Raw genomic sequence first — 27291 nt, forward strand, 5'->3', positions numbered from 1 at the left:
GGCCAAAGTCGGAGTTCACCTTTGCAGTGACCATGTCCCAGAGTCTCCTTTCAGAAACACAGCCAGGGCACCTTTCTTTGGCTTTTTGCACCTACTGACTGTCTTCACATAGACTGTCACTAAATTAACTTCCTCTAGGGCAGGATAGGTGTAAAGTCGGTGAGGGGAAGCAGCAGGGTGTGAGGAACACAGCTGGAAATGCTGTGCTAAACGGACCTGGCTCCAAGGTGCAGTGTCGGGGAGTAACAGGGGGAGGTGGAGACTGTGGCAAACGAGCACACTGGCCAAGTCTAAGGGCAGCCACCATGCACCTCTAGCTGATTTCTGTCGTTTTTAATCACATCTGTGTCGAGGTCATTCGCATACCATGCAATTCACACACTTAAAGCATACAGTTCAGGGTTTTTTAGTACATTTTAGAACATTCACAGAGTTGGGAACGATCACCAAACACATCCTCCCCCCCTCCCCTCCCCTCCCTTCCCTTCCCTTTTCTTTTCTTTCCAGGGTGTCACTCTGTAACCCAGGCTGGAGTGCAGTACTGCCATCTCAGCTCACTGCAACCTCTGCCTCCCAGGCTGAAGCCATCCTCCCACCTCGGCCTCCTGAGTAGCTGGGATTACAGGTGGGTGCCACCACAGCCAGCTAATTTCTATATTTTAGCTGGCTATGGTGGCAACATGACGGGGGTTTGCCATGTTGCCAGGATAGTCTCAACCTCCTGAGCTCAAGCAATCCACCAGCCTCAACCTCCCAAAGTGCTGGGATTACAGGTCTGAGCAACTACTGTGCCTGGCCAGATCAGGCACTTTCTAGACCTTCCTAAAAGCTGTGTCTTAGATTTTGCTTTCCTCTACTGTTAGGTGAGGTCCATACAGCTAATATATGCAGAATTTCTAGAAGAGTTCTGGCACATGGTGGACAATCGTTATGATATTGGCTCTGAGCTCCCTGGGGCCTGGGGCAAAATGAGAACCACATTAAGCTACCTAGTCTTGTTATCATATCAAACAAGGGAAACCTTACTTGTTTCTCAGGAGGTGGTCTAGGTGATAGTCCTAGTGTTAGTGTTTGGCCTGAAGCAGGTCAGTGTTGCTTCCTAAGAGCCTCCTTTTTAGTGGGTGAGTCTAAGGGACTTTAACTTGTGTGATTTGTCTCCTTACTCCAGGGAGACCTCTGGGCTTGTACTCCTCTCCAGCTGTCCCCAGATGACTAGTCGCCTCCAGAAGTTCTTCATTCATGCACGGAGAGCCCAGAGGCCCACAGCCACCTACTGGTGAGAGGTGCTGGGCGGTTCCTAGGGTGGTGGGGAGGTCCCAGCAAGCCATGATGTGATCTCCTCCTGCCCCTTTCTCAGTGCTGTCACTAATGGGATCTCAGCTACTTCTGAGGGCAAGATCCAGACCGCCCTGAAACTGGAACACATTGATGGGGTCAATCTTGTGAGTCCAGGTCTGGGCAGGGAAGAGGAGGGATGCTTCTAGATATAGTACCCCTACGGAGAGGAGTCAGGGGTATGGATTTGGGATGGCTGGCTCTCCTGTCCCCTAAAACAGGCAAGTGACCACTGCCTATACTGTGGCCCTGCCCAGAGTTCTGTTGGGAGCAGGGAGGGTCTGGGTATAGCTGCCAGGCCTGTGTAATGCTTGTTCCCTCTTGGCTGGCAGTCAGTTCTGGTGAAGACCCCATCCTGAAAGGACATCGTGGAAGGTGTCAAGAAGACTCTCAGCCACTTTCCTGTGTTGGCCACAGGCTCTGGCTTTGCCCTGGTCCAGCTGCAGCCGCTGACAGGTAGGTCTGGCACACCAGCCAGCCTTTAAAACTGCACTTGATTTGGGAGACTGAAGCCGGTGGATCACTGGGTCAGGAGTTCAAGACCAGCCTTGTCAAGATGGTGAAACCCCATCTCTACTAAAAACTACAAAAACTAGCCAGGCGTGGTGGCAGGCCCCTCTAATCCCAGCTCCTCAGGAGGCTGAGGCAGGAGAATTGATTGAACCCAGGCAGCAGAGGTTGCAGTGAGCCGAGATCACACCACTGCACTGGAGCCAGGCGCAGCAGCTGTAATGCCAGCACTTTGGTAGGCCGAGGCAGACAGATAACTTGAGGTCAGGAGTTCGAGACCAGCCTGGCTAACATAGTGAAACCCTGTCTCTATTAAAAATACAAAAATTAGCTGGGGGTGGTAGTATGTGCCTATAGTCCTAGGTACTTGGGAGGCTGAGGTAGGAGAATCACTTGAACCCAGGAGATGGAGGTTGCAGTGAGCCAAGCTTGCTCCATTACACTCTAGCCTGGGAGACAGAGTGAAACTCCATCTCAAAAAAAAAAAAAAGATGCATTTGGCTCAGGGAGGCGAGGGGCTGGGGAGACAGTGGTGATATCAACAGCAGCCTGGGGAGCATGTAATGGCCCCCAGAGGTGTATGTGACAGGCCCAGCTGGGAGGAGGCAGCTCCAGGCCAGCACCCCAGCAGCAAAGAGCAGGACTTATGCCCGGTGGCTTCAACAATTAGGGTTGAATCTCATCATGAGTGGATCCCACAGCCAGGCAGATTGACAGCTGTGATCGTCCTGACCTGTTGTGTGTCCCTTTCTGGATGCAGGAGCCATAGTACCAACCTCACTGAAACCATATGGTCTGAGAAAGGGGGTGGTGTTTCCAAAGGACAAGGGGAGGCACGGTACTGGTCAGACAGAAAGAGCAGCTGCCCACTGTCTCTCCTGGCTCTTCTCTTGTTTAACGTTCTCCAGTCAACTGCAGGTGCACATGGTACTATAGCTCTGCCTGTGCTTGGGGACCACATGTACTCTGCCCGTATGGGCACTGTCCTGGGCCAGCGATTTCTGCTGCCAGCTGAGAGCACCAAGCCCCAAACACAGGTACTCCAGCCCACCTGCCTCCTGCTTTCTGGGAGGTAGAGGGAGAGGTAAGCATGGGCAGCATCTCCAGACCTTAGCTGTGTAGCTAATTCCCCCTCTCCCCAGCCCCTGTTAGCCACCATTCTGCTTCTGTCTCTATGAAGCTGACTATTCTAGGAACCTCATAAGTGGGGATGTCAGATCTTTTTCTTTAAAAAATTATGAAATAGGGCCAGGCATGATGGCTCACTCTTGTAATCCCAACACTTTGGGAGGCCGAGGTGGGTGGATCACGAGGTCAGGAGTTTGAGACCAGCCTGGCCAACATGGTGAAACCTCGTCTCTACCAAAAATGCAAAAATTAGCTGGGCGTGGTGACAGGCACCTGTAATCCCAGCTACTTGAGAGGCTGAGGTAGGAGAATTGCTTGAACCCAGGAGACGGAGGCTGCAGTGAGACAAGATTGCACCACTGCGCTCCAGCCTGGGTGACACAGTGAGACTCCATCTCAAAAATAAAAATAAAAAATTGTGAAATATAGCAAACATCAAAGCATGCCTAAAACATTTCTGTGATTTAAAGAATACCATCATGGGGTGTGGTGGTTCATGCCTGTAATCACAGCACTTTGGGAGGCCAAGATGGGAGGACCAGTTGAGCCCAGCAATTCAAGACCAGCTTGGACAACATGGTGAAAACTTGTCTCTACAAAAAATTAGTCAGACATAGTGGTGTACACCTGTAGTCCCAGCTACCTGGGAGGCTGAGGTGGGAGGATCACCTGAGCCCAGAAGATTGGGCCTGCAGTGAGCCGTGATCTGCCCTCCATCCTGGGCAACAGAGTGAGACCCTGTCTCAAAAGAAAACACAGGCTGGGCGTAGTGGCTCATGCCTGTAATCCCAACAATTTGGGAGGCTGAGGTGGACAGATCACCTGAGGTCAGGAATTTGAGACCAGCCTGGCCAACATGGTGAAACCCCGTTTCTACTAAAAATACAAAAATTAGCCCAGCGTGGTGGTGGACATCTGTAATCCCAGCTACTCAGGAGGCTGAGGCAGGAGAATCCCTTGAATCCAGGAGACGGAGGTTGCAGTGAGCCAAAATTGTGCCACTGTACTCCAGCCTGGGTGACAAGAATGAAACTCCATCTAAAAGAAAAAAAAAAAAAACAAACCATCATTCCCTCAGTGACCATAGAGCATTGGTTCCAGGATCCCCTTTGGATAAGAAAATCTGATACCAAAATCTGTGGATGCTCAAATCACTTGTATAAAATGGCCCAGTGTTTACATATAGTCTACATACATCCTCCTTTAAATCATTTCTGTATTACTTATAACATCTAATGCAATGTAAATGTATAAACAGTTGTTATACTGTATTGTTTTCATTTGTATTTTTTGTTGTATCATTTTTTATTTATTTTTTCATCTGTGGTTGGTTGGGTCCACAGATGTGGCACTTGTGAATAGGGAGATAAAATTATAAAGAAGTACCCATAGTACCCGCCTTGGGGCATGAAATACAGGCACCCTCTCCTTTTTGTGTAGAGCAGCAATTATCAGCCCTGGCCCTGTATTAGAATCCCCCTCCCCCAACCCCTCAGGAAGCTTCAGTCCCCAATTCTGCACCGCAAAGATTCTAGCTTAATTGGCCTGGGGTGGCTATCCGGCCACTGATCTTTTAAAAACTACCTGTGGCCAGGCACGGTGGTTCACGCCTGTAATCCCAGCACTTTGAGAAGCCAAGCGGGTGGATCACAAGGTCAGAAGATGAAGACCATCCTGGCTAATACGGTGAAACCCCATCTCAGCTAAAAATACAAAAAATTAGCTGGGTGTGGTGGCACGCACCTGTAGTCCCAGCTACTAGGGAGGCTGAGGCAGGAGAATCGCTTAAACTTGGGAGGCGGAGGTTGCAGTGAACTGAGATTGCGCCGCTGCACTCCAGCCTGGGCAACAGATTGAGACAGAGTCTCATTCTGTCTCAAAAAAAAAAAAAAAAAAAATCCTACCTGAAGTGGTTCTCCTGTTCAGTCGAGGTTGGAAATGACTGCCCTGGTTTGGGAGAATTACTTGCTTTTCAAGTTTACCGCATATACATGCATCCCTAACTAATGTATTTCATTTTGCCTGGTTTTGAAGTTTCTGGAAGGAACCACACTTCACATATTCTTTCATGATTTGCTCTTGCTCCTAATTGTAAAGTGCATCTATGTTGTATGTGGCATGTCGTTTGAATTCCAGAGTTGGAATAGACCAGTTAGGTCATTTTGCTGTTACCACAATGCTGCTCCTGGTGCAGTTACACAAGGATTTCCAGATTAGAGTGTCTGGCCTGGTATGTTTGTTTGCTAGAGCTGCCATTAACACATGAACACAGCCTGAGTGGCTTAAAACAACAAATGTATTAATAGTCTCTTGGTTCCAAAGGCCAGAAGTCCCAGCACAATGTCACTCTGAAGGCTTGAAGGTTAGAATCCTTTCCAGATTCTTGGATGGCTCCAGGTGTCCCTTGGCTTGTGGCTGCATAACACAAATCTCTGCTTCCATTTTTCTTTCTTTTTTAAATTTTATTTTTTGAGACAAGAGTCGTGCTCTCATTACCCAGGCTGAAGTGCAGTGGCACAATCTCGGCTCACTGCAACCTCCACCTCCCAGGTTCAAGCGATTCTCCTGCCTCAGCCTCCCGAGTAGCTGGGATTACAAGTGTACATCACCAGCCCCAGCTAATTTTTGTATTTTTAGTAGAGACGGGGTTTCACCATGTTGGCCAGGCTGGTCTGGAACTCCTGACCCAAAGAGATCTGCCCACCTTTGCCTCCCAAAGTACTGGGATTAGAGACCTAAACCACTGTGCCCTGCCTGCTTCCATCTTCACATGGCTTTCTCCTCACGTCTGTCTGCTCTTCTGACCTTTTTTTTTTTTTTTTTTTTTTTTTTGAGACAGGGTCTCACTCTGTCACCCAGGCTGGAGTGTAGTGGTGCAAGCATAGCTAACCACAGCCTTGAACTCCTGGGCTCAAGCAGTCTTCCTGACTTACCTGAGTAGCTGGGACTACAAGCACACACACCACACCCGGCTAATCCTTTTAAAAATTGTAGGTCGGGCATGGTGGCTCACACCTGTAATCCCAGCATTTTGGGAGGCCGAGGAGGTGGATCTCAAGGTCAGGAGCTTGAGAGCAGCCTGGCTAACATGATGAAACCCCTTCTCTACTAAAAGTACAAAAATTAGCCAGGCATGGTGGCACACACCTGTATTCCTATCTGCTCAGGAGGTTGAGGCAGGAGAATTGCTTGAACCTGGGAGGTGGAGGTTGCAGTAAGATCATGCCATTACAATCCAGCCTGGGCAACAGAGCAAGACTCCGTCAAAAAAAAGGCTGGGCGTGGTGGCTCACGCCTGTAATCCCAGCAATTTGGGAGGCCGAGGCAGGCAGATAACCTGAGGTTGGGAGTTCGAGACCAGCCTGACTAACCTGGAGAAACCCCGTCTCTACTAAAAATACAAAACTTAGCCATGCATGGTAGCCCATGCCTGTAATCCCAGCTACTCAAGAGGCTGAGGTAGGAGAATCGTTTGAACCTGGAAAGTGGAGGTTGTGGTGAGCCAAGATTGCACCATTGCACTCCAGGCTGGGCAATAAGAGTCAAACTCCATCTCAAAAAAGAAATGTGTAGAGATGGGGGCCGGGCTCAGTGGCTCATGCCCCCATGTAATACCAGCACTTTGGGAGGCTGAGGTGGGCAGGTCACTTGAACCCAGGATTCCAAGATTAGCCTGGGTAAAATGGCAAAACCCTGTCTCTACAAAATATGCAAACAAATTAGCCAGGTATGGTGACACATGCCTGTAGTCCCTGCTGCTTGGGAGGCTGAGGTGGGAGGATCATCTGAGATTAGGAGGCAGATGTTGAATGAGCCAAGATCTTGCCACTGCACTCCAGCCCGGGTGACAGACTGAAACCCTGTCTCAAAAAAAAAAAAAAAAAAAAAAAAAAGTTTGAGATGGGGTCTTGCTATGTTGACTAGGCTAGTCTTGAACTCCTGGCCTCAAGCAATCCACCTGCCTTTCCACACACCCCCACCCCCGCCAACATGCTGGGATTACAGGCATGAGCCACTGTGCCCAGCCTTCTTACTCTTTTATTTTTTAAAGCAGAGTCTCGGCATGTTGCCCAGGCAGACTAGTCTCAAACTCCTGGCCTCAAGCAACTCTCCCACCTCAGCCTCCTTATCCGTGTGTGTGTGTGTGTGTGTGTGTGTGTGTGTGTGTGTGTGTGTGTCAGACTCTCTGTTGTCCTGGCCTCAAACAACTCTCCCACCTCAGCCTCCTTATCCGTGTGTGTGTGTGTTTGAGTGTGTGAGTGTGTGTCAGAGTCTCTGTTGCCCAGGCTGGAATGCCGCTTCAGTCACTGCAACCTCTGCCTCCTGGGTTCAAGCAGTTCTGCTGGAATTACAGGCATGTGCCACCACACCCAGCTAATTTTTTTTTTTTTTGAGATGGAGTCTCACTGTGTCACCCAGGCTGGTGTGAAGTGGCGAGATCTCAGCTCATTGAAACCTCCACCATCCGGGTTCAAGCAGCTCTCCTGCCTCAGCCTCCCGAGTAGCTGGAATTGCAGGCACATGTCACCACGCCCAGTTAATTTTTGTATTTTTACTAGAGATGGTTTCGCCATGTTGACCAGGCTGGTCTCCAACACCTGACCTCAGGTGTTCCACCCACTTCAGCCTCCCAAAATGTTTGGATTGCAGGAGTGAGCCACTGGCCCTTATCTTTTCTTATCAAGACACTTGTCATTGAATGTAAGCACCACACTGGTAGTTGGGATTATCTCATCTAAGATCTTAAACTTATTTACATCTGCAAAAACTTTTTTTTTTTATACAGCGTTTCACTCTGTCTCCCAGGTTCAGAGTGCAGTGGCGTGATCATGGCTCACCAGTTTTGATCTTCATGGGCTCAGGTAATCCTCCCATCCCGGCCTCCTGAGTAGCCAGGACTACAGGTGCATGCCACCACGCCCAGCTAGTTTTCTGTAGAAACGGTTTCACCATGTTGCCCAGAGTGGTCTCAAACGTGGGCTTAAGCGATCCTCCTGCCTTGGCCTCTCAAAGTGTTGGGGTAACAGGCATGAGCCACCGTTACGTAGAAAAAGACTCTTTTCCTACGTAAGGTCACATTCACAGGGTCCAGGTAGACATCTCTTTTGGGGGGACCACAGTTCAACCCATAACTAGGCAGTGCCACACTTTTCTTCAGGTGGGTGTGGCTTGCTGGATATTTCCTTTTTAGGTGACCTTGGCCCCTTGCTGAGGAAGGGATAGACCCACTCCCTCTGCAGAAGGGCTGAGGTTTAGGCAAGGTCCACTCTTTCCCATCTCATGGCATTAATGTTCCTATGCCCGCTAGGTGTCATTTTGCCAGCCTGGCTTATTCTCCAGGGTTGGGGGCTACCAGTGGTCGGCAGTTCTGGCAGTGTGTCCCCGCCCTCTACTCACTGCCATGTGATCTTGGGCAAGCCATGCCTCCTCTTTCAGACTCAGTTTCTTCATCTGTGAAGTGAAGCCTCATGCTCCCCACCCTTGGATCCAAGATACTGGAGGAGTCCCTCAATAGGAAGCCCCATATCTGTCCCTAGGTAGGGAATTCTGGGCCTTGCAGCTCGGAGGAGCTGCTGATGGCCTCCGGCTCTTGTTGTGGACCCTGGGGTACAGGGCCTTGCCCCACCCACTCTTGACCCTCCAACAGCAATGGAGCCAAGCCCCAAATACTTCACTTGTTTCTTTTTATTTCGTGTTTGATCCAGGACAAGGGCAGTGGGGAATCGAAGCAGGGGCTTCCCTAGCTTCATATACCCCAGGCCTCCTCACCTCTGGAATGTACCAACAAGGGGCAGGGGTTTCAGGGGGCTCAGCCTCTCACAGGGCAGGCCTCAGCCCTGGGTTTATCACAGTCTGACCTTGAACTTGCCTTTGGCCTTGACTTTCTTACGGGTGGTAGGAATTGTTCCAACTTCAAAGGGCAGAGGCAACAACGCACTTCCAGGTGGTGGCCTCGGAGGCATAGGGGAGCAGGAACCTCGATGTGAAAGGAAGGGAGAAGAGGGAGATGATCAAGAGTCTGTTGAGGAAGAGGCTTCTGAGGGAGACAAGCTTTTCCCTTGGGGTGCCAGTCAGCCTGGTAGCTGTACTCTGCCTGTGCCCTCCAGCCCTGACCCCATGCTCAGCACTGCCCACTGAGTGTGAGTCACAGTTCGAGGCCCACCTTTCTTAGCTTCAGGATGCTGGGTGCCACCTTGAAATCAAGGTTAGGTGGGAGGGAAATGAAGACCTTGGCCGTTGGTAGAGTCCTCAAGGCCTTGCCTGTGATCGACAGGGCCTTAGTGCCCACCACCTTGCTGTGCTGACGTCTGAGGACCTGGCCCTGGTGTCGGAGTACTTGGGGAGAAGGCAGCTGGGCCTTGGTGTGGAGGCTGGGGAAGTGGTGAGGGGCTGTGGGAGCAAGAGAAACTGAGGGCCTGGGGAGGCCCCAAGGTGGCCCAGCTGCCCTAAATGATGTGTGTGGAGGACAGGGGGATGTGGAGGGGGTGGGGTAAGGGCAGATGGAGCCCTCCCAGTTCCTCCTCCAGAGGCAGTGAGAAGAACACAGGGCAGAGTCCAACAGACCTGGGTCTGCATCCCAGCTCTGCCCCTTCTGAGCTGTGCAACCTTGGGCAACTTCCAACTTCCTGATACCTCAGCTGGAATATGGGGATAATAGCACCTACCTTGCTAGGCTGGTGTGAGGCCGGAAGGAGCTGGGTAGGTAGCAACATGGGGCAAACTGTTAAGTGCTGGACACATGTTAGTTCTTTTCCCCAGAGGTGAGTCTGCTTGGACGCAAAGGCAGAATACTGCAGTGGGAAAGCATGGGCGCTGGAGAGAGCAACGTGGGCTTGAGTCCCAGCATCTTTGAAATGAGAATAACTGCCTTGCAGCGTGACTTCTCTGGAGGACACAATACTCATTTTGCCAAGTGGTTTTTTTTTTTTTTCCGAGATGGAGTTTCGCTCTTGTTCCCCAGAGTGGAGTGCAATGGTGCAATCTTGAGTCACTGCAACCTCCTTTTCCCAGGTTCAAGCAATTCTCATGCCTCAGCCTCTGGAGTAGCTGGGATTATAGGTGCCTGTCACCACACCTGGCTAATATTTGTATTCTTTAGTAGGGACGGGGTTTCACCATGTTGGCCAGGCTGGTCTCAAACTCTTGAACTCAAATGATCCACTTGCCTCGGCCTCCCAAAGTTCTGGCAAAGAGGGTGAGACTCTGTCTTTAAAGAAAGAAAGAGAGAGAGGAAGGAAGAAAGAAAAGAAAAGAAGGAGAAAAAAAAAGGAAAGAGAGAGCAGGCTACTACTGTAGAAAAGCTGTGACCAAGGAGAAATTTCAGAATGAGTGGACTGCTGTAGCTCCTGAGTTCACTGCTCCTCTGCCTGAGAGTATAGACCGGTCTGAAGGTGGCAGCTGCCCTCTGTGCCTATCCAGCAGTTCCCTACTGAAGGCTGGAGAGCTCAGCCTGCCACCGAAGCCTGGTCTGCAGCTCCCAGTGCTCAGGCCACTGAATGGGTAGGAATGACCACCAAGTGGTCTTAAGCTGTTCTTCCACAGGCTGATAAGCCACATGGAAATAAGGTTGACAGAAAATAAACATGTTTCTTAAAAAAAAAAAAAAAGAGGAACCTGGGAGTTGCCAGTCAGGAGATTCATTCCTTACCTATAAGAAACATGAAGCCCCATCTCATCCCATGGAATGCAGGCCATACAGGGGACTGTGGTCCTTTGTTTTGGGTTAAATGAAGGTTGTCAGGTGGAGGTTGCTAGGGTGAGAATGCTAAGTAAAAATGCTATATAATCAGTATGCTTTTTATAAGCAAATGCAGCTCCTGTCCAGCCTGGCACCACTTGATTGTCCTGTATGTAAGTCTCCTCAATAAACCCTATTTCTCAGCCTGGGTAACATAGTGAGGCCCCATCTCTCTCTCTATATTTTTAATTAGCTAGGACTAATGCCTTCTTATTTTAATTAGCCAGGACTAATCCCAGTTATTCAGAAGGCTGAGACAGGAGGCTCGCTTGTGTCCAGGTGGTTGAGACTGCAGTGAGCCATGATTACGCCACTGCATTCCAGCCTCAGTGACAGAGCAAGACTCTGTCTCAAAAAATAAATAAATTAATTAAATAAACCCTATGTCTCATTCACTGGCTCTGCATCTTGTCTTCAGCCTCTCAAACATGGTGCCATCCCTACTGAAGTCAATAGGGGTCCGGTATGACAGCTGCCTACCAATATAACATTTTGATTGCCTCTAGGGAGGGGAGATAGAGGGCTTGTGCCTGCTAGGAAAGGAAGATTTTCACTGTATATGTTCTTGTACTTTTTGAACTTTGAACCCTGTTTATTGTAACACTTAGCAAAGAAAAAGCTTCTCGCACCAGTGCCCTATAATTTAGACTGCTGATTCTGAAATTTAACATGTTATGACAATCACCTGAAAGGCTTGTTAAACCACAGATTGCTGAGCCCAGCTATCAGAGTTTCTGATTTAGTAGGTCTGGGGTGAAGCCTGAGAATTGGTATTTGTAACAAGTTTTAGGGTGATGCTGATAATGCTGCTCTAGGAACCACACTTTGGGAACCACTGACTTAGACCTGCTTGTCCAATATGGTAGCCACATGTAGCTATTAAGAACTTCAAATGTGTCTAGTTCAAATTAAGATGTGCTATAAGTATAAAACATACAGTGGATTTCAAAGACTTAGTACAAATAAGAATACAGAATATCTCTTTAATAATTTTATACTGATTTTATGTTTGAAAAATTTTTAGGTTAAAGAAAATATGTTATTTGGGTTAAAGAAAATACGTTATTAAAAATAATTTCACCTTGAAAGAGGAGAAAGAAAAAGAAAAATAATACTTTCACCTGTTTCTTTTTACTTGCTAATTACTAGAAAATTTCAACTCATATGGCTTATATTTCTGTTGGACAGTGCAGACTTAGACAATTCTTTCTTCTCTGTGCTGTTTAACACCAGGATTTCGCTACAAGACTGGTTGATAGATCTGATAAGCTGATAGTCTAAATTATTCGTAGGTGATGATAACCTAATAAGTTTAACCTGTTTTCATTTTAACAGCAATTGCTAATATCCACATATAAAAAGAGTATCTACTAGGGAGAATATTCTGACGTCTTGGAAGTCAGGTGGAAAAGATACCTTTGGTTAGGCAGTTCTTTTCCACCCTTCTCAGTCCCTGCTAAACTCCAAACATGTATGTTGCTGCATCTTCAGCTCATGGTAGGACAGGGCCTGAAAGCAAAAGAACAACTCATTTCTCACGTTTTTTTCTAAAAGCTAAATTAATTTGGAGCTACAGAACAGCTGTTTTAAAGCTATTAAGTTACTATTTCATGAATGTCACACGTTCTGTTTAAGTGGGTCAAAGGAATTCAGTGAATCCATATACCAGGAAACACTTTCACATTTCATCATTTGCTAGTTCCTTTACCAAAGGAGAAAAATTCGCTTTTAATATCCATTTAAGGACAATAATGAGCCAGTTTAGTCATTATGAGTTACTTAATTTTTTATCTAATACCCTAAATAGAATGATATAAAATATTTTGTATTTAGTTTTCTCAGGTTATACAGTCATATAATTTAGAGTCAAATAGTTCCGTAAGTTGAATAGTACAAAAAGCTATTTTTTTTTTTTTTTTTTGAGACGGAGTTTCGCTCTTGTTACCCAGGCTGGAGTGCAATGGCGCGATCTCGGCTCACCGCAACCTCCGCCTCCTGGGTTCAGGCAATTCTCCTGCCTCAGCCTCCTGAGTAGCTGGAATTACAGGCACGCGCCACCATGCCCAGCTAATTTTTTTTTTGTATTAGTAGAGACGGGGTTTCACCATGTTGACCAGGATGGTCTCGATCTCTTGACCTCGTGATCCACCCGCCTCGGCCTCCCAAAGTGCTGGGATTACAGGCGTGAGCCACTGCGCCCGGCCCAAAAAGCTATTTTTTAAATTTATAAAATGTTTTGATTTGTGCACATTAAAACTTGTTGCCATTATATTTATGATAAAATGAATGTTAATGACTTGCTTCAAATAGGGATGAAAATAGAGCTATGAGAAAAGTGTTATAAAGGTATTTGCGTTTTCTCATGTGTTTAGTATACATACCACTTTGCATTTCAGAGCTCTTGAAACTGAACAGAACATAAATATTTCACAGCCCTTTTGGATTTCTTGATCTCCATACAATGCTGCTGGATGAATATCAAGAGTGGCTTTTCGTGGGAGGCAGGGACCATGTGTAGTCCCTCAGCTTGGAGAGAATCAGTGACAGCAGTTTTCATCAGTTCACATTGTTTTGGTCTTCTAATTGAAGGTATACTCCATGCTCCACTTGTCCTACTGGAGCTTAGCTTCACCATCACCTGGAGCATCCTCTCAGCCCTTGACTTGTATAGAACTTCAGTTTCTCAGGTCCCCCATCGATAGTCTGCCATGCTGTGGAGGCATATCCTTTCCTAGCTTAACTACGGTGGAAGGAGAAGGGGAAGCAGGTGCCCGCCACCACTCCCAGCTAAAGAGGCCCCAGGCTGGTAAGAAACAGCTATGGAGAAGGAAGCAGAGGAGACTGTGTAGACCCTGCAAGTGCTAGAAACTCGATCCACACTGGCTTCAGAGGGTGCAGGGGAGGTTCTTGTTGGCTTCCATAATAGAAAAGTCCAGGGACTTACTGACTTCAGATTCAGCATAAACTCATCTGGGCCCGGTCTGTATTCCAGTCTCTCTCTCTTCTCTCAGGACCTTCCTCAGTCAGTTCCCCTCCTGGCATCCCAACAGCTGCAGCGTCAGTTAGAGCGAGCCTCCAGCTACGTTCCCAGCGCAGGGCAGCAGACGGTGTTTCGTGGGCTCCGATTGGCTCAGTGGCCTATCTTCGGAGCGAATCAGCGAGCGGAGAGGGATTAACTACCCTGATTGGCCAGATCCAGTCACATGCCGATATGTGACGCGTGAAGTCTATGCCAGCCACAGTGGAGGGGCGGGGGGTGTGTCCGGAGTTAGATCCCAGCGCAGAAGAGACGTGAGCCCAGCCAACGTTCCGCAGAAGAGGATTCAAATTTTGTTATGCAGATAATCACTGGGGTCATGGGCCTTGCTCCTTGCAAAGCGATGTGTCCCTGTAAAGTTGTCAGGCAAAGGAAATGTCTCAAACGACTGAATTTCACCAAATATCACCTAATTTATAATTCGTTGGTTGAGATGCTTGTATTCTTCGTTTCTACTTTTTACTTTTTTTTTTTTTTTACACCATCAAAGACTTGAAGTATTCTTCGTTTCTAAATAAGAGGTTGAACTATAAAGGCTCTAGCTAGCTGTGCAACCTCTGATGAATGATTTCATGCCTCACTATTGTGAAAAATCCAAAGCGGAATTGGAGAGACGATGTGGTATAGGGATTAGATAAGCGACGACTGGTGCAAAGCCTACTGGGTCGAAATTCTGGCCATTTCTTTGTCATTGGAAAAGTTATTTAACGTCGGCGTCTCAGTTCCCACAACTATTAAAACGGAGAGGATAATACCTACTTTATGCTCTTAAAAGGATTAAATAAGTTACCGTTAACATATGTAAAGGATTTAAAAGAGGACCCATGTATTTGCTATTATGTTATCCATACAATAAAGAGTAATCATTACCTAAGTTATAAAGAACTTAGGCAATGGAAGCCGGGCGTGGTGGCTCATGCCTGTAATCCCAGCACTTTGGGAGTCCGAGGCGGGCGGATCACCGAAGAGTCCGAGACCAGCCTGACCGATATGGTGAAACCCCGTCTCTACAAATAATACAAAAATTAGTCATTTATTATACACCAGGAACTGTGCTAAGAGCGATGTGTTGTCTCTTTATTTCTTCTTTTTTTTTTTGAAACGGAATCTCGCTCTGTCTCCCAGGCTGGAGTGCAGTGGCGCGATCTCGGCTCACCGCAACCTCCACCTCCTGGGTGCAAGCGATTCTCCTGCCTCAGCCACCTGAGTAACTGGGATTACAGGCGCCCCCCACCACAACTGGCTATTTTTTTTTTTTTTTGTATTTTTAGTAGAGACCGGGTTTCATCATATTGGTCAGGGTGGTCTCGAACTCCTGACCTCGTGATCCGTCCGCTTACGGCCTCCCACAGTCCTGGGATTACAGGTCGTCAACCACTGCGCCCGTTCGTGTTATCTTATTTAATCCTCACAACAATCTTATGGAGTGGGTGCTGCTGTCATCTTTGTTTTTCAGATGAGAAAAGCTCAGAATGGTGAAATGACTTGTCCACGGTCACAGGCCAGTGGAGGTTTGAACCCAGGTATTTGTAATTCCAAATATCATACTCTGTCCATACTCATTCCTTGTAACGTGCCTCGGCTGTCACAGGTGGTCTCGGGGCTAGCAGCTCCCCGTGGGCCGGAACAGGCGTATCCCTGCCCACCACCCAGCCAATCGCGCCAGCCCGACTCTACCCTTGTGGCTACGCCCACTGTCCCGCGCCTTCCCCTCGGGTGGGCCACGCCCACAGCCCGGAGCCAGGTGTCTCCGTCTTCCGGGCTCTGGCCCCGCCTCGCCCCCGCCCCGCCCCGCCCACCGGCCTCGCAGTCGCCGCGGCTCCCGATCTTGTGCATGGAGTCGCCATTTTGCTCCTAGAGACGCTGCCAGGAGACCCTTCGCTTTCTTCCTTCTGCAGCCGAGGCTGCGGCTGGGCCGGGGCTGGGGTCGGGGCCAGGTAGGCGGGCGGGAGCCAGTGGCGAGTTGGGGCGAGGGCTGGCTGGCTCTAGCATTGCGGGGCGCAGGTGCACGGGGCTTGGAGCCCGCGGCGCCGGCCGGCGGACGGGTCGGGGTCCTGGGGTGGTGGCTCTCTGAGGGCTCACTGGGTCGACCTCGCACTCGCGGCCCTTCCATCCCTCCCTCCCTTCCTTCTCTCCCGTCAGGGGTCGGCGGGGGCCGGGGTCGGGTGTCCGGCGCCTGGGCTCCCTGAGGCGCCGCTAGGGAGTCGAGCCCTGATGATGGGACCTGTGGTGGCAAGCTGTGAAAGCAAGCCCACCCAGCCATTCTCCATCCCTAACCTGACGCGGAGCCCCTGATTTGATTTACTTGGCTTTGTTAGTCACGGATATTTCTGTCACCCCCTAAAGGATGATTTTATCCAACTCAGAACTAACCCCAGCCGAGGCTGAGGGGGAACCGTGATGATATTTTTAAGTATTCTGCTTGATGATAATAATTTTTTTCCTATGTTAATATTGGCCCCATTTGGGTGTTTAGCTTTTGAAAGGGTCATGAAAATGCGGACTGGGGCTTTGGGGCATGACGAAGTGTGATCTCTAGTGTTTAATTTAATTGCACAGGCTGGGCTTGGTGGCTCACGCCTGTAATCCAAGCACTTTGGAGGCCCAGGCGGCCGGGCGGATCACCTGAGGTCGGGAGTTCAAGACCAGCCTGACCAACAAGGTGTAACCCCGTCTTTAAAAAAAAAAAATTAATTGCACAAATAGGAATAATTCACCAACATTATTGAACCCCACAAAAGCAAACCCTTCTTGTCCGTATTCCTTTCCTGCTGCCCTGGTGTGTACCATTATTAGTTGTGAGTTGAGCTCGTTACACTTAAGGTCATTCGTAGATACTTGCATAGTGTTGAATATTTATTGAATTTCTATCCTGTGTTTTACTTAATTACTTTATTATGGAACCTTTACACGGGTCTGGTGTACTTGCTTTTTAAAAAGTCTTGTGTTGACCATTATCATTGAGCATGTAGCTTTTTCCTTATTTCCTTGGGATAATAACCAGACGTGGAAATACCGAATCAAACTTCTGTGTTCTTTCTTTGGCACTTTATGTAATTTTCCAAACAAGGCATGTTTACAGTAGACATTTTTCAAAATCTGGGTATTTGTCCGATTCTGCTTTCTGTATGCAGAACTCTCAGCAGAATGCCAAGTCATTTTCTGTGTGGGTGAGAGACAGGCTGTGCAGCCTACTGTTGTATACGACTAACTACTACAAATCATGCTGAGACAGAGCTATTTCTGCTGTTTAGAGGTTTTGCAGCCTTGAGTAAGTTTCTTCATCTGGAAACCTAGCTTGCCCTTTCTAAAATGGGTCTCATTCTAGTACCGGCTTCACTGGGTTGTCATAAGCATTGTGAATACTTCAGATAATGTTAGGCATGAGTTAGCATTCTGTTTTGGAGAAATAAGCAGAGCCTGGGATCACAGAGGAGTGGAAGAGTAATTCGATTTAGAATTTGCCCTTCAAATTCTCATCAATATTGATTTTAAAACACATTTTCTTAGAGTGAGGCACATCACTAATAAACATAATAAGTTTTTGTACTTTTTTTTTTTTTGAGATGGAGTCTTGCTCTGTTGCCCAGGCTGGAATGCACTGGCGCGATCTTGGCTCATGGCAACCTCTGCCTCCCAGGTTCAAGCGATTCTCCTGCCTCAGCCTCCTGAGTAGCTGGGGTTATAGGTGCATGCCGCCACACCTGGCAAATTTTTGTATTTTTTAGTAGAGATGGGGTTTCACCATGTTGGCCAGGCGGGTCTTGAACTCCTGACCTCAAGTGATCCGCCCGCCTCAGCCTCCCAAAGTGCTGGGATTACAGGCGTGAGCCAGCGCACCCAGCCAGTTTTTATACTTTTTGATGCCTTTTAGTTTATTTTTCAATTTCACTTGTTAATCACTGTGACTCATTGGGGTCAGGCATTATTCAGCAATCATTCATTTAGCCCCTATCATGTGTCAGCTGCTGTTGTGGACACAGGGTATACAGCAGAGAATATCATGGTTAAAAAAAAAAAAAAAAACTCTGCTGCCTGGACCTTAAATTCTGGTAGGGAAAGCTTTTTACCAAGCTTATATCTCTGCTATCTCAAGGGTAATGGCTGAGGCCCAGCAAGGACAAGTGATGTGCACAAAGCCTGGTAACTGGAAGGCAAACCCGACTCTTCACACTCCTACTTCAGCCATCTTTAAGTAGAGGGTGTTTTACACAGTAGACGGTTTAGAGGGAAGACGACACACTTCAATGTGAGCCTTCCTCATCTGAAATGTGGGTGAGTGGTTTTGAAATGACTGCTAGTCTGTCCAAAGGAAATGATCTCTCATTGTGGTTTCTTCATTCATGAGAATTAACAGATTCTCAAATCTAATTCAAAAGAGGAGTGTGATTTGCTCTTTACAAGGTGCTAAGATTCTCTGAAAATGGTGTTTTCATACATGTTATAAATAATTATCACACATTCTAGAGTAAATTTAGAATAAACATAAAGCAGTTATAGCTCATGGGGAAAATAAGGGAGTGTTCACATTTCACACTAAAACCTTGTGCTAACAAGCCTCCTGCCAGCCCCATCTTGATGATTATCATGTTTTTGAGGATAATCTTTACAACTCTTTTTTTGAAGCTTGGTAAAGAACACAGCCTTGATTACCAACAGGAGAAAGGATAACTAAAACTAGAAACCGCCCTTATGTTTGAACAACTTGTGAAATGAATAGTCACAAAACATGACTATATTGATAGTCATTTCCAAGTGGATGCTCCTCAATCCACCCCACCAATGTTATGTTGAGGGTGGTCTTAGGTTAGGATTCTGTATAGAAGTCTGATCTGAAGCCTGGAATGTCAGGGTTCATATTCAGGGTGATGCAGGACATTTAAACCATGAGAGATAAGGAAAGACTTCAGAAATTATCCTGGAAAAAATACACAAAGGCAGGAGAGCTATCTTGAAATAGTTTGGAGGCTGTCCTATGGAAATGGAATTTGATGTTTCCCGCAAATCTCTAAGGAGAGGACAAGAACCAGTGGGCAGAGGCTGCAGGGACAGGAATCTCAGCATGTTCTTTTTTTTTTTTTTTTTTTTTTGAGACAGAGTCTTGCTCTGTCACCCAGGGTGGAATGCAGTGGTGCTATCTCCACTCACTGCAACCTCCACCTCCGAGGTTCAAGCGATTCTCCTGCCTCAGTCTCCCAAGTAGCTGTACAGGCGTGAGCCACCAGGCCTGGCTAATTTTTGCATTTTTAGTAGAAATGGGGTTTCACCATGTTGGCCAGGCTGGTCTCGAACTTCTGACCTCAGGTGATCTGCCAGCCTCGCCTTCCCAAAGTGCTGGGATTACAGGTGTGAATACTGCGCCTGGCCATAGCATGTTCTAAGAAAGAATTTGGAATGGTGGGTCCTCAGCAGATGTGGGCATCAGACCCTGGGGCTGTTCAAGCTTCTGTTGAGTGGTTCCTTGGTGGGATTCCTGCAGATGGGCTTTAAACAAAAGATTAAGGAGGGATGGGCTGAATTATCTCTAAGATCTCTTCCTACCTCTAAAATACTTTCATTCTAAGTGTTCGAACTCCTCTCAAGAACGCTGCTGTACTTTAAGAAGCTTCTTATTTGAAGGTTAGGGGCTGTAAAAAACATGCCCCTCCCCCATGCCTGTTACTGTATGGTAGATAATGAAGATATTAGAAGTTGATTCATAGGTAGCACGTCTGATATGCAGGGCACTGTGTTAAGTAAGTGCCTTGCAGAAATTGACCACCTGTGGGGTCAGTTTTTACAGTTGTGTGAATGATAGAACTGAGGCTACGAGATTTTAAGTATTAGATAATTTATGTAAGTCATCACTGTGAGTTTAGGGGAAGTAGTTCAAGTTGCAAACATGAGTTTGACTCTAAATCCTGTATTTACTACTACAAGAAAATTAGTTTGTTTTTGTTTCCTTTCCTGGACCTGTAACACCCTATTTGTTTATTTATTTATTTTTGAGACAAGATCTCACTCCCATCTTCTAGGCAGGAGTGCAGTGCAGTGGTGCAATCATGGCTCATTGCAGTCCTGACCACTGGACTCAATGATCCTGCCGCTTCATTTTTTGATTTTTTTATAGAGACTAGGTCTTACTGTGTAGCCAAGGGTGGTCTCAAACTCCTGGACTTGAGCAATTGGCCCACCTTGGCCTCGCAAAGTGCTGGGATTAGTGGTGTGAGGCGCTGTGTCTGGCCATACCTTTTGTTCTTAAACACAGATGTTTTTGGTTGAGAGACGGCTGAGAGATAGCTTTAGAAATCATTTAAGATCCCTTCCAGAATGTTGATGATTAAATGTATTATTTCTTTCATTTATACCAGCCACTCTTCTTATAGCCTTTGCAGATGCTACATTGTCCTGTAAAAGGTGTTAGCAAACTTTTTCTGTAAAGGACCAGATAATAAATATTTCAGGCTTTATGGTTGATACTCAGTGCTACTGTTGTTATCTAGAAACAATTTGTAAACAAATGAGTGTGGCTGTGTTCCAGCCTGTGTTACAGAAAGAGGCTTTCAAGGGACCTGATTTGGCCTGTAGGCTGTAATTGACTGATCCCTGCCCCAAAGCCACTTCCATGGTAGATGCCAGTCGTCCACCTTGGTCACTTTAGGGCTTTGGTTAGTTGTGTATACATTTCTGTTTGTAACTCATAGGCAAATTTAAGGTAAATTGCATTGTAGTCTGCCATATTTCCCATTGCAGATTCATAGATTGTGCCAGCTGGAATGCCTCTGCAGGAAGTGCTAGTGGGACTGTGAAATTGTACCACCTGTGGCCTGGCAGTCTCACTGCACTCGTGCACAGGGAGGCCCCTTCAGACCTGGCTAAAAGTGGCATATCTATGCTATGGAAGACTAGGCGGCAGTTAGATCAAAATAGGTCTCTATTATAATATCTTCTTGTGTTTTTGTTGTCATTTGTTTGTTTGTTTGTTTTGGATACTGGGTCTCAGTCTGTCCCCTAGGCTGGAGTGCAGTGGTGTGAACACAGCTCTCTGCAGCTTTGGTCTCCTGGGCTCAAGTGATACTCCCACTTTAGCCTCCCAAGTAGGTGAGATTATAGGCATGCATTACCATGCTTGGCTAATTTTAAAATTTTTTATAGACGTGGTAACATCTCACCACATTACCCAGGCTGGTCGCAAACTCCTGGGCTCAGGTGGTCCTCTGGCCTCCCAAAGTGCTGGGATTACAGGCATGAGCCACTGTGCCTGGCCAAGTCTATGTCTTCTAACCCAGATTGCCAAAAGAGACTGCCTAGTGAAAAGCAAATTATAGATACATTTACACAATGATATCTTTTTGTGTTTGAAATACTATATATACATATATATATATTTTATATACACATATATTTTTAAAATTAATTTTTAAATTATTATTATTATTATTTTTTTTTTTGAGACGGAGTTTCACTCTTGTTACCCAGGCTGGAGTGTAATGGCGCGATCTCGGCTCACCACAACCTCCGCCTCCTGGGTTCAGGCAATTCTCCTGCCTCAGCCTCCTGAGTAGCTGGGATTACAGGCACGCGCCACCATGCCCAGCTAATTTTTTGTATTTTTAGTAGAGACGAGGTTTCACCATGTTGACCAGGATGGTCTCGATCTCTTGACCTCGTGATCTACCCGCCTCGGCCTCCTAAAGTGCTGGGATTACAGGCGTGAGCCACCGCGCCCGGCCCTTAAATTATTATTTTTTAAGAGACGGGGTCTCGCTATGTTGCCCAGGCTGGAGTGCAGTGGCTATTCACAGGCGCAATCCCATGGCTGATCAGCACGGGAGTTTTGACCTGCTCCATTTCCGAACTGGGCCAGTTCACCCCTCCTTAGGCAAGTTGGTGGTCCCCCACTCCCAGGAGGTCACCATATTGATACCGAACTTAGTTTGGACACCCGATCGGCATAGCGCAGTACAGCCCAGAACTCCTGGGCTCAAGTGATTCTCCCACCTCAGCCTCCCAAGTAGCTGGGATTATAGGACTACAGGCACACGCCACTGCGCCGGCAAATTAATTATTTTTTTTCTGAGACAGAGTCTCACTCTGTCACCCAGGCTGGAGTGCAATGGCGTGATCTTGGCTCAGTGCAACCTCCGATTCCTGGATTCAAGCGATTCTCCTGTCTCAGCCTCCCATGTAGCTGGGATTACAGGCGCATAATTAGCCACCACACCTGGCTAATTTTTTGTATTTTTGGTAGAGACAGGGTTTCACCATGTTGGCCAGGCTGGTCTTGAACTCCTGATCTCAAGTGATCTAACCACCTTGACCTCCCAAAGAGCTGGAATTACAGGTGTGAACCACTGCACCTGGCCATTTTTTTTTTTTTTTTTTGAGACAGAGTTTCGCTCATGTTACCCAGGCTGGAGTGCAATGGCACAATCTCAGCTCACTGCAACCTCCGCCTCCTGGGTTCAGGCAATTCTCCTGCCTCAGCCTCCTGAGTAGCTGGGATTACAGGCACGCGGCACCATGCCCAGCTAATTTTTTGTATTTTTAGTAGAGATGGGATTTCACCATGTTGACCAGGATGGTCTCTATCTCTTGACCTTGTGATCCACCCGCCTTGGCCTCCCAAAGTGCTGGGATTATAGGCATATGAACCACCGTGCCCGGCCTTTTTTTTTTTTTTTTTAAGATAGAGTTTTGCTCTTGTTGCCCAGGCTGGAGTGCAGTGGTGCCATCTTGGCTCACTGCAACCTCTTCTTCCCAGGTTCAAGTGATTCTCCTGCCTTAGCCTCCTGAGTAGCTGGGATTACAGGAATGTGCCATCATGCCTGGCTAATTTTTTTATGTTTTTAGTAGAGATGGGATTTTGCCATATTGGTCAGTCTGGTCTTGAACTCCTGACCTCAAGTGATCTGCCTGCCTCAGCCTCCCAAAGTGTTAGGATTACAGGCATGAGCCACTGTGGCTGGCTGTATATATTTTTTATGGAGGTCGCATATATAAATGCATAGAAAAGGTCTGATATTGTCCCTACCAAACTGATAAGAACCCTCACTTCTGGGGAGGACCTGGGATAGAGGCTGGTTACTTTAGCCTTAACTGTCATGTTTTAGGTTTTTATAGGGAGGATGTGTTTGTGTTTTACTTGTATAATTAAAATTTGAGAGTAATGAAAAATATTAGGTTAGTTTCAGCCCATTGATGATCTCTACCAGCCTTTCCAGAGGTCCCAAGTGAATATACAACTGTGGAAATGCAGTGGGCTTGCTGGGAAAGGGTCCCCCTGCCCACAGCCTGCTGGATTGTTGCTGTTCCTCCCATCTAGCACCCCCATTATGTGATGAGGACACTCAGCACTGATGACTTCTACGGCAGGATCCTTTTTATTTGTGGCCCACTGCCTATCATTTGGGTGGTCACTTACATTTCCTTCAAGGTGATTATCTATCAGCCCATGTTTTACTTGAGGAAAATGAAGATGACTAGGTCAGTTTTAGACATGACACAGGGCAGCTGAAAGGCCGGGAAAGGTTTTATGGTAAACAAATATTACAGGAAAAGCTGGGTGTAGATAGGTTATTTATTCTTTGTTTAAGGATTAATCAGTCCCTGTTCTTGCTAATGGCTCTGCCATTTTTCTGTGTGTTAATCCAGGAGGAATTTTGTCAGAGAATAAAAGGAGGTTGTCCATAATTGACTTTAAGCAGCAATCAGTAAAACATTGAGCTCTTCAGCTCCACCTTTCTTGTAAGTTTGTCATTTCTTCTCAGTGGTTGTGAACATCATGTGATAACGTATTTCCATAAATTTGGAACCCTGAAATCCAAGTGAACTTTCTGTTTGTCCATATTTATTTATTTCTAATATTTTAAAAACACTGTAAGGATGGAAACTAATTTCCTTCAGTTGAAGTCATTTCCTTTAAAAAAAAATCCATTCAGGTATATTTCGTATCATATGACAGTTTTTTATATGTATTATATCCTTCTAGGCTCTGAGAATTGGAAAACCAAGAAGGTTTTGATGTTTTGTGTGACGCCACCTGAATTAGAAACCAAGATGAACATAACCAAAGGTGGTCTGGTGTTGTTTTCAGCAAACTCAAATTCATCATGTATGGAACTCTCAAAGAAAATTGCAGAGTGAGTTATAATTATACCATTAAAATCTGTATTCATTATGTGATGCTTTAAAATTGATGATCAGATGAGCAGTGATTGCTAAACTTGAAAGCAGATTATTTTATAGTTCTGTGTGTATCTTGTTTTTTCATCACGCAGTATGTCTCATTTGCATATATTAAGGGCTATTCTTCTTATAAACTATCCCATCTCTTTATATATTCTTTCAGCAGACATTTATTGAGTGCCTCATAAGTGCCAGGAATTTTGTTATGTGCTATATATGTATAAAATTATTTGAGTATAAAGAACACTGACTTGTATACTATATGAAATAACTTATAGCTTATAGTTCAGTATAATTTTAGATATTTATTAAACAAATATTATACCCCTACTGTGTACTAGACTTTGATCTAGATGTTGGGGATTAACAGTGAGTCAAGATCCATTCTTTTAATGAAATTTACATTTAAATGTGGGAGCCAAACAGAAATCAAGTCAACAAAACAAACAAGGTAATTTCAGATGATGATCAATGCTATGAAGAAAACAGTGTGAAAGTAATGATGGGGCAGGTTGTTCTGCTTTAGCCTGTGTGCTGAAGTGCCTTTAAACTGAGGGGATGGTATATGAGTTGAGAAACCTGAATGAGCCACCAAGTGAAGGTCTGGAGACAGAGCCCTCCAAGCAGAGGGGACAGCAGATTCCAAGGCCCTGCAACATGCAGGAGGAGTCCTTGGTGTGTCTCAGGAATGTGGGCTGGAGTACAGAGTGTCCAAAGAAGATGGCCAGTGAGGCAGGCACGGTGGGACTGCATAGTCCTTCCTGGAGAGACATGGGGTTGAGGTGAGGGGGCTAGGTAATGGATTGACATAACAATTTAATATTGACTTTAAATTTATAAGAAGAATAACTTTATTTTCAGTTGGTAAATAGTGTACATGTTTAATGTAAAAAGAGAAAAGAGTAACTTTATTTTATTTTACTTTTATCCATTTACAAGTCTCCTTAAATAGTAAAGAAACTGGGTTTCTCCTATTACCTTTTCAGCTTTTTCCCCCTTTTTCTTCTCTAGGCGGCTGGGGGTGGAGATGGGCAAAGTGCAGGTTTACCAGGAACCTAACAGAGGTGAGCTATCTTGGGCATGTGGAACATTGACCTTTTCTTGGAATGTGGGTATTGGCTCAGTCCTTCATCCTTTACTACTGAAACGATTTGATTCAGTTGTACAGTTCTATTAGCAAGAAGTCAGACGGCAAGGTAGAATAGAGTGGGTTTTTTTAGCTCTCACTAATACCAGCTAGATGTGTAACCCTGGTGCAAGTCATTTCTGGGGCTTGAACTCCAGTTCTGAGACTCCATTCAGTAAAAACTGCATACGTATTTGAACCAGCTAGTCAACTGAATGAACATGAGCTCAATCATTGCTTGAATTTATGTCACCTTAGGCAGGATGAGTAAATCCTGTCGCCTTAGACAGGATGAGTAAATCCTGTGTGACCACAGTTTTAGTTATTCTTTACCTGCACCTAAGCTGCCTTGTGTTAGACTTCATAAAATATTGTTAAGAAATACTTTTTGCTAATTGATACATGTCATTACATAATCATCTCAAACTATATATATATAAAAAAAAAAGTGTGTCATTTAATCTTTTTAGGGCCAGGTGCAGTGGCTCATGCCTCTAATCCCAGCACTTTGTGAGGCTGAGGCAGGCAGATTGCTTTAGCTCAGGAGTTTGAGACCAGCCTGGGCAACATGGCAAAACCCTGTCTCTATAAAAAATACAAAAATTAGCCAGGAGTGGTGATATGTAGTTGTAGTCCCAGCTACTGGGAAGGCTGAGGTAGGAGGATTGATTGATCCCAGGAGGTGGAGGCTGCAGTGAGCTGTGATCACACCACTGCACTCCAGCCTGGGTGACAGAGGGAGACCCTGTCTCTAAATAAATAAATAGTAATCTTTATAATTTCTTTGGCAATGGTGGATATTTGAAATTATTTTAGCAGGAGTGATTTACAGCTTGTATGGGCTTGAGAGTTATACACCTTATCCTTGACAAGTTATTTAACCTTTCTTAACTATAAATAAACTATCAATTAGGGCCTTTTGAGGATTAAGTGTGATAATTTGTGTGCCTTACACAGTTTTTGGCACACAGTAGGTGCTTAATAAATACTTATTCCTGCTCCTTTTCCACTAGAAGATTAATTTTTTTTTTTTTTTTTTTTTTTTTTTTTATGGTAGGGCCAGGGTATTATGTTGCCCAGACTGGTCTCAAACTCTTGGAGACAAGCAATTTTTTCATTTCAGCCACCCAAAGTGCTGAGATTACAGTTGTGAGCCGCCAGGCCTGGCCCCTCTACAGGATTTTATCAAATATTTAAGTATTATAAAGCTTACAGGAGGCTTTGACAAAAAGAGAAAAGTTTTGCTTTTCCCTTGTTTATCTCCATTACTGCCTCTTTCCTGTCTCCCAAGATCCCCCATGTGGCATCAGTAGGGAAAAAGTAAAATTAAAAAACCTCCTCAAGGATAGTTTGGAGAAGATTCTTTCCCTAGAGGGAATTGAATGATGTTTCTTGTCTGGAGTCTGAGAGGGAAGGTGAAAGGGAGAAGCGGTGGCATAAGACTCCAGGAGGTTGACTCTCCAGATTTCTGAATAAAGGGAGGGAGAATACTTGGTGTTTATTAAGAAGGAAGTAACATTTGTGGATTTCTTTTTTTTTTTTTTGAGATGGAGTTTTGTTCTTGTTGCCCAGGCTGGAGTGCAATGGTGCGATCTCGGTTCACCACAGCCTCCACCTCCTGGGTTCAGGTGATTCTCCTGCCTCAGCCTCCCGAGTAGTTGGGACTACAGGCAGGTGCCACCACACCTGGCTAATTTTGTATTTTTAGTAGAGATGGAGTTTCTCCATGTTGGTCAGGCTGGTCTTAAATTCCTGACCTCAGGTGATCTGCCCACCTTGGCATCCCAAAGTACTGGGATTACAGGCGTGAGCCACTGTGCCTGGCCAACAATTCTTTAATCATCTAATATCTGGCCTATATTCACATTTCCCTATTTGTCCTAAAGGGTCTTTTATTTTTTATTTTTTGAGATAGAATCTGGCTTTGTTGCCCAGGCTGGAGTGCAATGGCGCGATCTTGGCTTACTGCAACCTCTGCCTCCCAGGTTCAAGCAATTCTCCCGCCTCAGCCTCCTGAGTAGCTGGGATTACAGGTGTGCGCCACCATGCCCAGCTAATGTTTGTTTTAGTAGAGACGAGGTTTCACCATGTTGGCCAGAATAGTCTTGAACTCCTAACCTCAGATGATCCACCCGCCTGGGCCTCCCAAAGTGCTGGGATTACAGGTGTGAGCCACTGCAACCGGCCTAAAGGGTCTTTTATAGTTGTTTCCATCCTCCCCACCAAACCCCAAACCAGGATTCTTAGTTC

General features: G+C 46.1%; 1 protein-coding gene across 6 annotated transcripts in view; it reads left to right on the forward strand.

Moving 5' to 3' along the window:
* The first annotated feature begins 1365 nt into the window (after positions 1-1365).
* PRPSAP2 (phosphoribosyl pyrophosphate synthetase associated protein 2) overlaps positions 1366-27291 on the forward strand; it is an 83679-nt gene continuing 57753 nt past the window's right edge. Inside the window, exons 1-6 of one of the 6 annotated variants that reach the window (XM_064378247.1) lie at positions 1366-1442; positions 1668-1791; positions 7780-7835; positions 23382-23474; positions 23719-23869; positions 24927-24979. In XM_064378247.1, coding sequence (XP_064234317.1) covers positions 23751-23869; positions 24927-24979 — 172 coding nt within the window. In that variant the 5' untranslated portion in view covers positions 1366-1442; positions 1668-1791; positions 7780-7835; positions 23382-23474; positions 23719-23750. Of the gene's footprint in view, positions 1443-1667; positions 1792-7779; positions 7836-14247; positions 15272-15554; positions 15686-17743; positions 18024-20730; positions 20829-23381; positions 23475-23718; positions 23870-24926; positions 24980-27291 lie in introns of those variants that run through there. The other 5 variants (XM_012472065.3, XM_012472066.2, XM_012472067.3 and 2 more) reach the window with 5 other exon arrangements.

This window comes from Aotus nancymaae, unplaced genomic scaffold (assembly GCF_030222135.1).
Source record: "Aotus nancymaae isolate 86718 unplaced genomic scaffold, 86718_ANA_hifiasm-v0.15.2.pri h1tg000018l, whole genome shotgun sequence".
Lineage (NCBI taxonomy): Eukaryota > Metazoa > Chordata > Mammalia > Primates > Aotidae > Aotus > Aotus nancymaae.